This window comes from Urocampus carinirostris, chromosome 10 (genome assembly GCF_059441175.1).
Source record: "Urocampus carinirostris isolate Australia breed hairy pipefish chromosome 10, RoL_Ucar_1.0, whole genome shotgun sequence".
Lineage (NCBI taxonomy): Eukaryota > Metazoa > Chordata > Actinopteri > Syngnathiformes > Syngnathidae > Urocampus > Urocampus carinirostris.
Window position 1 is genome coordinate 19,438,830 of NC_142358.1, and position 14,314 is coordinate 19,453,143.

The following is a 14,314-nucleotide window of genomic DNA, read 5'->3' on the forward strand; positions in this document are numbered from 1 at the left end:
CTGTGAGTTTGAGGCACCTACTCTAAATGGTTGTGTTTTTCTCAAAGCCTCCATTGATGAGCGAGGTGGGAAACTTGACTCGATGTTTAACATTACACCTGTTGCTGTAAACTTGATACGTCGAACGTCTGCTTCTCTTTTTCTTAGTGGGCAAGACCATTCTGCTTATCTCTGGCTGTATGATACTAAAGTAGATATCAGTTGTATGACAGCAACTTGATAATAAACACTTTACGATAAGGCACAGCATCCTACAGTTTTCAGTATGTTGTTTTTATGTTATATGTCAAAGTGTCCTTGGGCAAGACACTGAATCCCTAATGCCCCCAATAAGCAGGTCGGCGCCTTGCATGGCTGCATGGCCGCTATTGGTGTGTGAGTATGTGTGTGAATGGGTAAGTGTGAAGCACATTGTAAAGTGCTTTGGGAGGACTTCATTGACTTGAAAAGCGCTATATAAAAAATGCAGACGGACAGACAGACAGTCAGTTGATCAGTTGACAAAACCATTGCTAAATTATTTATAGCTTCAGGTTTCCAACCTTCACCTACACACCACACAAACATTCTCTTGCCTGTGGGTGTTTGCGTACCAAATGCCGAACTTGTCATTTGTGAATATATTTTCTGGAAACAAGGTGAGAATCCGTTTTGGTTTTAGCTTGTGACTGTTTGCATAGCATTAGTAGTCGTGTAGAAACAGATTACACACATCTATTGTTTTCCATTGACATACTGAACATGTTTATAACCGGTGTTGGGGGGGTAACGCGTTCCTGGAATGCAAATACTTTCCTCTGTAACGAGTGCAGTAAGAGGTTATTGATCAAGTTTAGTAACTCAATTGTCGAGACATCATAATGTGTTACTCTGCTACTTTTTAAAAGCAGACCTTAAGTCTCTAAAACCTCAATGGTTCACTCTTTATACATGGAATAATATTTAATATCATTCTGTCAGCAACACAACGTGAAATACAACAATTGAGAAGGGTAGGCATGTTTATATATAGCTGCTAAATACAACTGAGTACAGTTGCGGTGACACTGTCTAAAACAGTGCGAGGGCACGTAATTTCTCCCTCAAGGTATTTAGATAGCCTGCTTACCTTATATACTCACATCTAAGCTGTATTTGCAGCTGTAAAATAAAATACTGATATCAGGGGGGGGGGGCAGTTTATATGTGCCTTTTTGGGTTGTGTGTCACCAAAAGTAAACGGTAGGCAGTGTGTGGAAAGAGGGCGTGGCTTTAACAGGAAGAACAAAATGAATGGGGCAAACGTGAGAACAGAGTTTATAGTAAAAGAGTGCTGAACTTTGGTCTTATTTGTAAAAAAATACTTTTGCAATACACCATGCCTGGAGAAAAAAAGCAGATGTCTTGGACATTACTCAGGAGCAGGAGTATCTGAGTGGTTTGAAAACAAAAGACAAAATAGATATGGAGTGTATCGGCTGTTTGTAAGCTCTGCAGAATGCACAAGCCAAGACATATGAAGGCTTTGCTGCTTCCACAGGTTGATGTGCATGCTTTCTTGCATTTATTTTATCATGTGTTATGTATCAGTAATCTTGGGGGTTAACACATTTACTTTTAAAATCCAGACACTTTTGACTTTAAATAATTACTTTTTTTCAGAAAGGCACCAAACACAGATTATCACCTTTGACCATTGTTTGGATACCAGGATGGTGTCCCCCGCCATTGCACTGGCTTTTCTCCCGCTGCTGCTGACACTACTCATCCGATATCGTTTCTACTTTGCGTTGTTTTACCGAGCTGTCCTGGTCCGTCTTTGGAAGGATTGTGTCACAGGACTAAGTCGTGAGGAGAGGGCCTACCAGTATGTTCTCACCCATGCCACACCTGGAGACCCTGACAGCATCTTGGACACTTTTGATGAGTGGTGCAGTAAAGTGGAGTACATCAGTAACATCGGACCTAAAAAGGGTGAGCAGAAACTTAATACAGTTGCCATTGTTGAGGTGTTAAATTTAAACTTTAGTAAACTCAAAATAAGGAGAGAAGACATGAATTGATTTGGAACTTGCAAGTAGGACCGGCCGAGTGGCCTTCAGATAATATAATTCGATCCAGTCCTAAAGCCTTCCTCTGAGTCCCCTCTTTTAATTATATCTCCAAGGTTACACTAAAAAAATCAGCCATAGAGGGTGTGGAATTCAAAGAACAGCAACATGATTGGCTGATAGCGACAATGATGTAACAGTTGACAGTAATAGTCAAAATAAGGAACTGGCATCCTTTGAAATTTCCTTTGCATTTGTACAATATTAAAAACAGAATAAACTGAACAGCTTTTCTTCTTCCGCGTGTTTCTTTGGAAGGAAGGAAGTTTGTAAAATAAAGTCTAGAAAAGAGACTAGCAGTTCCTTAGAAGGTTTTCTTCCATTCTAGACATTATTGAGCTACAGGCAAGGGAATTGAAAAATGCGAAGACTGGGGTGGGTTTACTATCATCTAAAAAGGGCAGTCTGTAAATATTTTACAAAGTTAAAAAATAAATATTAAAGCCATCCCAAAGTTGAACAGAGCACAGTTCAACTGATGATAACCTCATCATCCTTTTCGGAAACCTTGCTCAAACTGCTCAACATTCGCCTGAAGAAATCCATCGTATTTTGTTGAACAGGTGCCGTCCTCTTGACAGTCTAAACCAGGTTTCCCCTAACGTTTTCTTGTGAGAGCCACAAATCTTTTCCCTTCTATGATGTGGGGTTGGGGTCAGTTTCTAACAGCAAAAGTGTAACGTTTGAAGAAGGTCCTAAATGTACAAAAATATATTGTTTCTCCAAAAGCCACAATAAAATAACCTTTCTGTATTTTTCACAGAACAAAGGTAAGAAAATAAATAATAACCAAATAACACTTGGTGGGTTCTTCACAGAACAAAAGTCCATGGAACATAACATTTCTGTTGTGCCTTGGACAGTCTTAACAGGTTCAAGATCAGCTCAGTCGTCAGAGCACTAGACCCCCAGTTGTCTAGATGACTTGAAAAAAGCCAGTAAATTTTATCACATTATCACACTATTTTTAGGGATGGCATCAGAGACGAAAGTTAATTATGTTGTGCGTTTCACATGTTACAACGGCAATACATTCTATGATATTCTTCTATTCTATTTTAATCATCGTAAGTGACAAATTTATTGGCATTGTAACATGTGAAATGCACAGCAAAAGTAACATTTCTCTCTGATACTGTGACAAAAGATGTGTGATAATGGGATAATACCCAATGCCTTTTTATATCTTATTTACTTCACTGCTAGTCCGATGGTAAGACTTCAGCACTCACCGCCAGGATGCTGGTTTAGATCTTGTTACAACCATTAACGCGTACCCAGAATTTTGTATATGTTTAAATAAATTGCGCATCAAAATACTCTTTGGAAATGTTCAGAGGGCCGGACCAAATGTAGAAGCTGGCCGTAGTTTGAGTACCACTGGTGCAAACACTTTTAACAATAATTGAGTCTTGGGACCAAATTCGTAAAACCAGATTATTATATGTAAAAAGGAATCACATTTTATCATCATTGTAAAAAAATCAACAAATGGCTTAATATCAGATGATAAATATAAACTTGCACCCGTTGTGTGTAGGAAAGATCCTGGATCGCCTCATGATGGAACAGAGTCCTCTGACTATCTTGGAGTTGGGGACCCATTGTGGGTACAGCACTGTACGTATGGCCCGGACACTTCCACTTGGTGGCAGGATTTACAGTGTTGAGATGGACCAAAAGAATGCCGTCATAGCTGAGAAGATCATAAGACTGGCAGGCTTCGACGATGACACAGTAAGAGACGAAATCCTCACTTTTTATGTTGACCTTTGGCTTTGCGGAGTGAATGCCAATGTTTCTTATAAATCAGGTCGAGTTGATTGTGAATCCATCAGATGAAGTCATCCCACGCTTGCGTTCTGACTTTGGTTTGGAGAGGCTTGATTTGGTCTTCATGGACCATTGGAAGAAATGCTATTGTGATGACTTGCAGGTACTGTAATTAGAACCAATCATGACAAACTGAATGCTTTTAAAAATGCTGATAAAGCTGAGGACTGAAATTTTAGCCATTCAAATAGGGGTGGGTGATACTTGAAATATCAGTATCTATCAGATCCAAGTAAATACTTTGTAAAACTAAATGAAACCGACTTTTAGCTTGGGAATTTCATTACCATTATATAGCTGAACCCTCCCCCTTTAGCTAGTCTATATTTATGATATACTCAGCACAAATATTTTAGGTACTAAAATGTTCAGTTTATTTGAATAACTACAATTCAAAATTAAACAGCAAGAAAAAAAATAAATAGAAATACTACTTTGGGGACTGTTTCAGAACAAAAGAGAGTCAAACCCCCAAAAAGCAGCAATGTAACTAATATACTAATATAATAATGTTAACCTGACAACTATATCTTCCATTGCACAATATTTTGGAAATAGGTTTTGAAAGTGCAACCAGAGTAAACAATACAATTTAAAAAACCTTCAACAGTGTAAAGATGAAATAATTTTACTACAATTGTTTCAGAACAAAATTCAAGAGTGTCAAACTAAAAGAAAACTGTATTTTAACCATGAAGGCTTTTTGGCTCTTTTGCCATAGTGACAACGGATTTCCAGGTTTTTCTTCAGAAACAGTAACATGTTTACGATTTTGGTTTAAGCTCGTTGCCCTATGTAAGGTGAGTTTTTTTCATGCGTTTCTAAAAATTTGCCACAGCAGTGGACCACTATATTACACAAATTACACTTTCTTTTCTGTTGTTGGAAAACAAAAAGTCCACAACTCGCTGTGCTTCCACTAACTCAGTGGCCTCTGGGTAGAACGCCCGTCTCTATACTGGGAGTTCGCCGGTCCGAGCCTCGGCCGAGTCGTACCTAAGACTTAAGAAATTGGTAACCGTTGCCTCCCTGCTTCGTGCTCAGCATTAGGGGTTGGAATTGGGGGGCTAGGTCACCTAATGACTAAAAATCAAGAAAAAAAAACCTCACTAAGCTTCCAGTTTGCTTCTTCTGGTAAAGGTGGGCACTTAGATTTAGTTCTCTTTTCTGCTTGGCAGGCACGATGCAGCACAAGGACAGGTATGAATAAGTGCTAAAAGTGATCCTGTAAGTCCCCAACTCAGGCATTAACTTCGACTGGTAGAGTGATTCGGCTGTGAGAGAAGAGCTGCGCTGTCTTGATAGTAAAAGTGGCACTTTGAAGAAATTGGTGGAAGAATGAAGTATTGATACAGGGACAATAGTATCGATCCGAATCAAGTACCTGTACTTGCTTAGTTTCAATAATGTGGATATTCAGATTGATCCGCCCACTCCTAGTAGTAAGAACTTAATGTAATGTTAACAAGACATACATAAATTTCCCTGAATCACTCTGACCAAGGAAAAGACGCATTTATTTGTATTTAGGCAGATTTACAAATACATGTACCTACATCTTACTCATCATTTGATTGTCAGAACAAGAAGGCAACCCAGTACAGTATTCCCTTGGTTTTTGTGGGTGTTGCGTTCCAAAAAAAACCTTCCTGCAATAGTCAAAACCTGCTGACTTAAAACCTTTATTTATTTAATAAATACTTAAGAAGAAACACAATTTACAGGATTTTGTATTTAGTTAACAAATGAAAATACTGTACTTTCTAAACATTCTTTTTTAAACAACTTCTGTACCGTCATTCGCCTAACACGCAAAAGGTCCCAGGTTTGAGACCGGGTGGAACTATATGTTGGCCTGGAGAGGGATGGGCGCCACCAGGCTGTACTTGCCCAAGACACCCCACAGGAAATGGTGTCCCGACCACCCTAGTGGTTAACCTGCCAACTGTTAATTTATGATTTTCCAAATAATCTAGCTGTTTTATTGCGCAACTGCATTGATTAAGGACACAATTTTAGGATACTTTTTCGCTATCATTTGGATGTTATGGAAAACTGCATTTACTTTGCCATCTGCAACCAAAAAAACCCATATTGGACTTACCGCAGTTGGAAAAATCTATCTTTGTTGTCACATATTCAGAAAGCGAGACAGAACTGGTAAGCGACTATTCAGCCTGGCATTTTTTTAACAGTCTTTATTAAACTCAACCTTAATGAAAGGTTTGCAGTGCTTGGCGATCAGAGTCTTAACTTCGTTACTCGCTTTTGGAATGTTTTCATTTTTCTCGCAGGGTCTTGTGAAAAAGTGATGCAGTGCCATTAAAACAGATTCCAGATGCTTCACCTATTCACAGCAATTGTTTCAAGTTAGCTTTTTGTAGTCAGAATGTTTCCTTCGGCAGTGCCTCTTGATAATATATTCTTTAAAAACAGCCACAAGCTTTTGGCAAATTAGGCAGACGCAGTTGTTTCAGAAATCAACGGAAAAAACACTCTAATTTCCAGCGCAGCCCTCACAGTTTACATGTCGGAAATGGGGTGAGCTAAAATTATGTCAGAAAGCCAAGGGCAAGGTGGCCAAAGGGATACCATGATCATCTGGTGTAATGGTGATTTTTTTTTTTTTTTGGTACAAATTTATTTAACACTGTGGTCAACTTTACTGGCTGGCCATATGCAGTGCTGTTAATTTTATGACAGAGGCCTCGGGCCAGTAAAAACAATCATCACATGCTGGACTTTGGCCATGGCTGCTCAGGATCTTGTCCCTATAACAGTATCGTAAAGACAAACATGAACAATGTTGAATTACTTTAAGAAGAAAATAACTTTATAAAAGTTGTTTCAGGGGCAGCACAGCAGCGCAGTGGTTAGCGCATGTGCGGCACAGTTCTGAGGTAATGAGATTGAACCTTCCGGTGTGGAGTTTGCATTTTCTCCCCGTGCTTGCGTGGGTTTCCTCCCACATTTCAAAAACATGCATATTATGTTGATTGCCCGGTCCATATTGTCCCTAGGTGTGAATGAGCGAGTGAGTTGTCTGTCTCTGTGCCCTGCGACTGGCTGGCAACCAGTTCAGACTGTCCCCTGCCCACTGCCCGTAGACAGCTGGGATGGGCTCCAGCACCCCCACAACCCTACTGAGGGTAAGCGGTGCAGATAATGGACGGATGGAAGTTATTTTAGTTATATATTGACCTTTCTAAGAGTACATCTTTGTGATTGTTATGTGCCTTCACATAGTTTCTCAATTATCCATAAAAAAAAATCCTGATTGTTTTCTTATTCAAGGACACCTCTGGGTTGGTTGTTTTCTCAGGGTCATTTACATTATTTGAGCCATTGCTAAACATACCCGTAAATGCAATTGTTGATGTGATGTCATTGCAGATGTTAGAAGGTTCTGGGCTTCTGGGAAAAGGATCTATAATTCTGGCGGACAACGTGCTGTTTCCTGGTGCGCCCAAATTTCTCAGACACATTCGCAAGTGTGGCTTGTACGAGTGGAAGATCCACCGCGCCACACTGGAATATAGTCGGGGAATACGAGATGGGATGGCAGAACTTATGTACCAAGGGACCAAATAAAACAATATAGAGTGTGGCAGTTTAAATCAAAATGTATCAAGGTCCACTATTTGAGCATCTTGGTGAAAAAAAATAAATGGTTTGGACATCTAATGCTTGGTCATTCACAAAGACATATGCAAAAACATGTCCCATATAAATAAATCACGTAATTTCTTAATCAGTAGTTCTTAACCAGAGTCCGTGGGGTTTCGTTAAGCCTTTGCCAATTAAACTGTGCAGAATTTGGGGCACTCGGGGGTGATCCATTGTGTAAATGTCATTGTAGCAAGTTGTTTTTCCTTCTTCATATTTCAATCCAAACAATTTCAAACAAAAGTAGTAAGTGATCAGACAAATATCTACTAAGATGACTTCGCAAAACATTCCCATTCTTGACAACTGAAGGCAGATCAAAGATACGCCGGGAGTGGGTGACATTTGTATTCCCATGGAACTGAAACAAGCCATTGCGACGCACTTAGATGAGCTTGCTAAGTCTTTTGACGGACACTTCCCAGCATTAGACTCATATTCACATGGGTGAGACAGCCATTGTAAAACAGACTAGGAACTGTCAACAGTGGAGAAAGCTGTCAAGAGTTGTGTCCTCAGTGGTGCTTCGACCACCAGGCAGTTTATATATCAAGGAACCGATGCAGTTATTGCCAAGAAAGACCTGGAATATTTTATACCATTTGTTACTACGTATCTTAGCAAGAGGTTTTTTAAGGATGCTGGACATCAAAACAAAGAAAAAAACTTATTTGAAAATGCAAGAGTAGCACTGGCTAACGTGAAACCACACATATCTGACCAAGTTTCTCAAAGGCAACAGCAGGAGTCACAACTATTTGCAGTTGTCCGATTTATTGTGAGTTCATGCAATATGTTGGTTCTGTTCTGCGTCGTTGATCGTATGCACCACTACAAAAACTATGTCTTAAATTGAAAAAAGGAAAACATATTTTATTTGAAAGTAAACCTTGGTGAATGTACACATGTACCTAGTGGGGTTTGGTAGCTCCAACAGGGCTTAAAACCGCTGACCTAAAAGTATGTCATAATCATATTTGAAAAAAAAAAAAAAAAAAACATTACATCGTATAAAACACATTTTAGGAGCATTTTAAGGCAAAACCTTGCCAATGCTGCAAGTGGCCCCAGAGCCAATAATTTGGGCACCACTGGTCTAGTTAATCACGAGTCGTTCTGCCTCAGAATTCTGTTTTTTACAAGCAGTAAAATTGGTGCCGGTTGCCAATTAACCTCAGTTGCCCGATTACAAAATATCCATCCATCCCAAAAACTAAAGTAAAACGCGTATTTCTAATTTTATTTCACGTTTAGTCGTTTGTAAAATCACAAATTATGCAAAACAATGCTCAATATTGAATTATTTTGTGTTGTCCATATTACCGCAGCTTCAAATTGCCCGCTACGTAACAAAAACATTAAAGTCAACTCTTTTCCAATCCACATTTTTGCTTAGGATGAATCAGCGTATATATTTCCGGCATAAAAAGCGCAAGAAGTGGCACATGACAAACAGTATGGCAAGGTCATGGTTAATTGGTGAGATATGTTTAAACAGCATACAGTAAAACAAGAAAAATGACCCTTTCTCCCCGTAAAGAACTTTGCCCCTGTAGTTTTACGGTAAGTAATATTCAATAAATCAACGTTAGACAACTCATCTCATTGGTTGAAATCCAAAAGTGGCTTTCTCTATTACACTTCAAGGACTTTTATAACACTTTTAAAAGCAGTACTCTGAATCATGTCAAACAAGCACTGCTTCAAAAGACAGCGTTAATGACCTTTATAAGTATAATTTTAGTGACTTCCTCTACAATCGGAACACATTCACTGAACCATTTGTACATGTTGTTGAAATAGTCATCAGCCAAAATATTAAGTACACTTGTGCACAGCATCATAACAAAAATCCAGTAACCAATATAATGGAAAATATTGTATATTCCTGCAAGCACATTTTGTAAGACGAGTACTTTATGAGACTGTCCATCAAAAGTATTATCTACAACATTATGTAAATATACGTTGGATTTGTGGCTGCACGGTGTATGTCAACAGCATTTATTGTAAATGCCGACATTTCTGCTAGCACCTTATTTTGGTAGAAACAACCCCAAATTATTCAAATCATCCATTGGTCTTGATCCTGGTCTTGTCCTTCCATGTCAACCTGAAAGATACGAGGGAAAACTTTTCAAAATGTATCTCTAGAACACGTGAATTCCAATACTTCTTATTGTATTATAGATCCATAAAGATGAACAAATTTCGTAATGCATAAAACACCTCATTGATCTCGCCATCGTCAGGTGACTCATTATAATCATTCATTTCATCCATGTCCTGCATGTCTTCTTCGTCTTCAGAGTCCTCCTCACTGTCCTCCTCATCTTCATCATCTTCTTCTTCCTCCTCTTCATATCCTCCTCCCTGCTCAAAGGAAATAAACAGGATCAATACGTTATTTATTTGTGTATGACACACTTTTACCTAAAACATAGGTGTGCGTTATACACGAGGTATTTGAATAAATAGTCAAAAAATATCACTGACCACAATCACAACACATTGAATGCAACGACATCTCTTGACCCACAAGACACCTACTGTCTATTCTCAGTAACAATATCCAAATCACTTGCGGGGAGGTTTTACAATTTATACGGTAATTCTCAGAGGCTCGCCCAAACGTAAGGTTAAGCATTGCGGTTTTGCACATTTTACCAATATCTTGAGTTATAGTTAGATGGCATCTCGGACTGGAGATGAGAGGGAGCGTTCTGCATATGACGCCTCTTTCAAGCTCAATGTTGCCGACCATGCTAAAATTCACGAAAATCAAGCGGCAAGACAAAAATTCACTGTGCCAGAGACTAATGTTAAAGAATTCAAAAAACAAAAAGTCATCCTGAAAGATAAATAAAACCAAAAATGCCTGACAAGGTTTGTCCTGAAAGATAAATAAAACCAAAAAAAGCACGACGGGAGAAACAACTCTTTGGTGTAGCCAATGATGAATCAGACTTTAAAATACAATATATATTGTAAATGAGGTTTTAGTTCTGTGTTCAGTCTACATTGTTAAACAAATATTTTTAAATTAGCTGCACATACATGTTTGTCATTTACATTCCTAGTTTGAGCCAAGGTAAAGTAAAACAAAAATGTATACTGATTTAAAATAAAAAATTAGGGGTGTGCATTACTCACAAGTGTTATACACAAATAAACATGGTAATGGTATGAAAACACAGATTTCTGCAAGTTGTAGACATAGATGCAAAATGTAACCCACAGTGCTTCAATGACAAACTTTCATTTGAAATAACAGTAGCAACCAAAAGCTTATATTACTTATCATTTCAAAATCTAGAGTAAAGAAGTATCTGCTAAAGTACTGCGTTGCTAAACCTGCATTATCTCAAATCACATAATATTGGCTTCAGTGTTTCTCTTTTTTTCCAGAGGTGTCGTGACCAGGGATGTGATTTGACCAAAGTGAAATTATCTGAAAATTAGCGGGGGGGGGGGGGGGGGGGGGGGGTGATTGCTAGCTGGGGGGGGGGGGGAACCAGGTAGGACCAGGGCAGTAAAAAGTACAATAAGTATAGGCCCTACAGTAAAGTGTTGGTGTAATGTACACATGAAAATCTATTATTGTAATTGTTAAATATTTATGGCCATTTTTATTACGTTATAATATTTTCGAAAAAAATGGGAAAACTGTCAAATAAATTTGAAAAGTTTACCACCTACCTCAAAATTCACGACTCTATCAGCAACTGGTACAGGTTGTTGGGGTGGATCACGTCTCTTTATTACCGCTTCCGATTGTGATGTCAATAAGGGATGGAGGCCGTAAAGTTTTGGAGTTTTCGTTTGGGCACCGAAACTTCCAGCGATGGAATAATTTGTCGTTCTTGACTGGAGTTCTTTCACGTGTTTTTTGCTCTTTGCGTGACTTTCAAGAGCTTTGAAACCTCTCCCACCATAGTCGATGGTATCATGACACCAAATGCAAAGTGCTTTCCCGGCACGATCGATCTTCCGAATAAAGTCATTGAACAAATTCGTCACAGTCTTCTTTCCAACATTCGTAGATAATTCCTTCTCCAACCAGTCCCATCGAAACTTGTTTTTTACAATCTTATCAATTTCTTTAGCTCGCGGAGCATCTTTGCGTTCGATCACGGACATCTTTCTTTAAACACCCGGCAAAAACGTGTGAGAAATGAACAATGGCACACTCCTATAACAAGCGCGTTTATTGGTCAACACGAGACTTCAACCAATCGCAAGTACGTTTCATTTCAGTTACGGAAACACTCAAATGGCATGCTGTCGAGACGAAATCGTTTTTTTTTACCAATTAAAACACCGGAAATTTTAAAATTTTATTTTTGGAGATAAAAAAAGCGGAATTCCGCGAATTAGCGGAAAAATCACATCCCTGGTCGTGACATTACATTAGCACATTGATACAGCATACTTTCAAAATTTTGCCTGAAAATGATAATTTATCATTTTAAGTCAATCTGCATGTGTTTATAAAGTAACAGCAGTGAAATGTATTTGACTCCCATGAGGATGTTTGTCTGTTTGAGTAGGAGAGCTACTCAGGAGATGCGTTAAGGGCACATGGTGTTAAATGTTGTTTAAATATTTTACACATGATTACCTCAAAAATTGTTTTCCCAATTGGTAGTTGATTGTTGTCCTTTTCGGCAATGCTCTGCAACTAAGGAAAAAACGGGTTTAGATTTTTGAGCAAATATGATCTATAACAAACGCCGCAAATTCACAAGCATCAACTTTTATAGGCCGTTTCCCCATCGCTCAGTTTTAAGGAAGAGTTCTGGTGGTTTTGTAACTTCTTTCATTTGTGGATGATGGAAGTCCCTGTGGTCATTTGGATCTGCTGCCCGCTGAGATTCGATCTGCAACCTCAGTGGAACTGTTTAAATCTAGTCTTAAAACACACTTCTATTATATAGCTTATGAATGACCCATATTTTACATTGACACTATCTGTGTATTATTTGTCATTGCAACATCTGTTGCAGCCTCGTCATCCTGGAAGGGGGATTACCACATGTGCCGTCCCTTCTCAAGGTTTCTTCATTTTCCTCATGTTGAGGTTTTTGAGTTTTTCCTTGCCCTCATGTAGGTTTTAGATAAGGGGATAGTGAAATAATGGTCGGTAGTTAGTAATAATCCGTGTTCTGTGCAGCCCTTTGAGACTCCATGTGATGAAGGGCTATACAAATAAACATGACTTGACAAAGACGTAGAACTTTTTTTTACCCTTCACCAGTTTTGTACCTCGAGTCAATCCCATTTTGGAAGTCCAAAGACAACTCCTCTATGCTTCGTTTTTGTTCTGATATGTGCTGTGCAGCCTTATATATTCAGGTGTGGGCCTTCCCAGATCAAGTTAATTAAACTGGCTTTGCCATAGGTGGACTTATATTAAGCTGCATAGACATTTCAAAGATGATCAGTAGAAAAAAAGGATGCACATGAGCTGCATTTTGAGCTTCATTGCAGAGGCTGTGAATAATAATGTAAATGTTTGTTTATACATTTGTAAAATCTCCCAAAACACAGTCAATGGGACAGTATTTTATTTTTTTGTACAAGAATTGACACTATTCGTTCTCATGAAAGCCTGGCAGTCTATTTTTGATGTAAAGTACGATATTTACCCAGGTTTGATGCTGCTGTTCCTGTTGCTGCAGCTCCGTCTCATCCACACAAGGTCGGTCCAAGTTGAACCACAGAGACTCGGTTATTCGGGGAAACAAGGAAGGGAACAGGGTTGACATTTTGACTAAAGAACGCAATAAAACTGAATGGCAAACCTATCCGTGTCGCCACAGAAACACGTTGAAAACATGAAACGCGTTGAAAACACGTACACTCGTGTATTATTAAAAATAATAGACTACAATATGATAAAGATAACTTTATAGAATTACCACCCAAACGTTGGTACCTGGTAACCTTACAATGCGGCTAGGTTTTTGGGGGAAAATTCAAAACAAACATGGCGGAAGTAAGGAGTGTTCACGCCAAAGCCGCCCTTCTATTTCCGATTGAATGTTGTTGTAGTAAAGTTCCGCTTTAGTTATTTCAATAAAAGAGTCCGAGGTCTACAGTATATTTGATGTCTCAAAATTAGGCTGAACACTTATTTTTTTGTTTTAATAATTTTTTTTGAAGGAATATTCTCATCACATAATGACAATATTAACAGGAACACAGGTGCACCACAGAGAACTTTGTGTTTTCCATTGTGTAGCGTTTGAAATATACTTTTTTTTTTTTTAATAAATCCAAAGTGAAAACTAGTTTGTTTGTTTCTTGATCCAACCACTCAGACCAACCTACTGTGGACTCGTTGTCAAGGCAACCCGGGGTGTTCCCTTGTTTCGCATATGCAACAAACTATTCTCACGCCCAGGTGTTATCACTGTGAAAAATTGAATTAAAGCATAGTAATCGATGCACATGTTCAGACATTGTTTTATATACATTTTTTACATTGCAAAACGGGATTTATGGAGTGAACATCAATGAAGGGTTGCTCTCAGCTGATGACCTTGCAGGTACCTGTCCCATTTGTCACCGGCGGAGGTGCGTCAGGCTGAAAGACCATGCAGGGAGTTGTTACCTGTGCTCTAATCTAATGATGTACAACAATCTTGTGGCAAGAAAATATGATTAGTAGTATCTTCTTTTTCAAATAAAGGATCAAATGAGCTCTGCTTGATATTTGGGAG

At 38.7% G+C, this 14,314-nt stretch overlaps 2 protein-coding genes across 3 annotated transcripts; one reads left to right on the forward strand and one right to left on the reverse strand.

Moving 5' to 3' along the window:
* The first annotated feature begins 1,691 nt into the window (after positions 1-1,691).
* On the forward strand, positions 1,692-7,541 carry tomt (transmembrane O-methyltransferase). The gene is made up of 4 exons (XM_088346222.1): positions 1,692-1,953; positions 3,631-3,827; positions 3,904-4,026; positions 7,317-7,541. Exons 1-4 carry the CDS (start codon positions 1,692-1,694, stop codon positions 7,512-7,514), a joined length of 780 nt encoding a protein of 259 aa, XP_088202348.1. The 3' UTR covers positions 7,515-7,541.
* Positions 7,542-8,346: 805 nt separating this feature from the next.
* On the reverse strand, positions 8,347-13,610 carry anapc15 (anaphase promoting complex subunit 15). 2 transcript variants are annotated; one of them, XM_088346223.1, is made up of 4 exons: positions 13,238-13,610; positions 12,211-12,270; positions 9,819-9,962; positions 8,347-9,702 (listed from the first exon to the last, which is right to left on the reverse strand). In XM_088346223.1, exons 1-4 carry the CDS (start codon positions 13,355-13,357, stop codon positions 9,655-9,657), a joined length of 372 nt encoding a protein of 123 aa, XP_088202349.1. In that variant the 5' UTR covers positions 13,358-13,610; the 3' UTR covers positions 8,347-9,654. The 2 variants fall into 2 exon arrangements, with proteins under 2 accessions (XP_088202349.1, XP_088202350.1); XM_088346224.1 differs by lacking the exon at positions 12,211-12,270.
* Between the last annotated feature and the right edge of the window lie 704 nt (positions 13,611-14,314).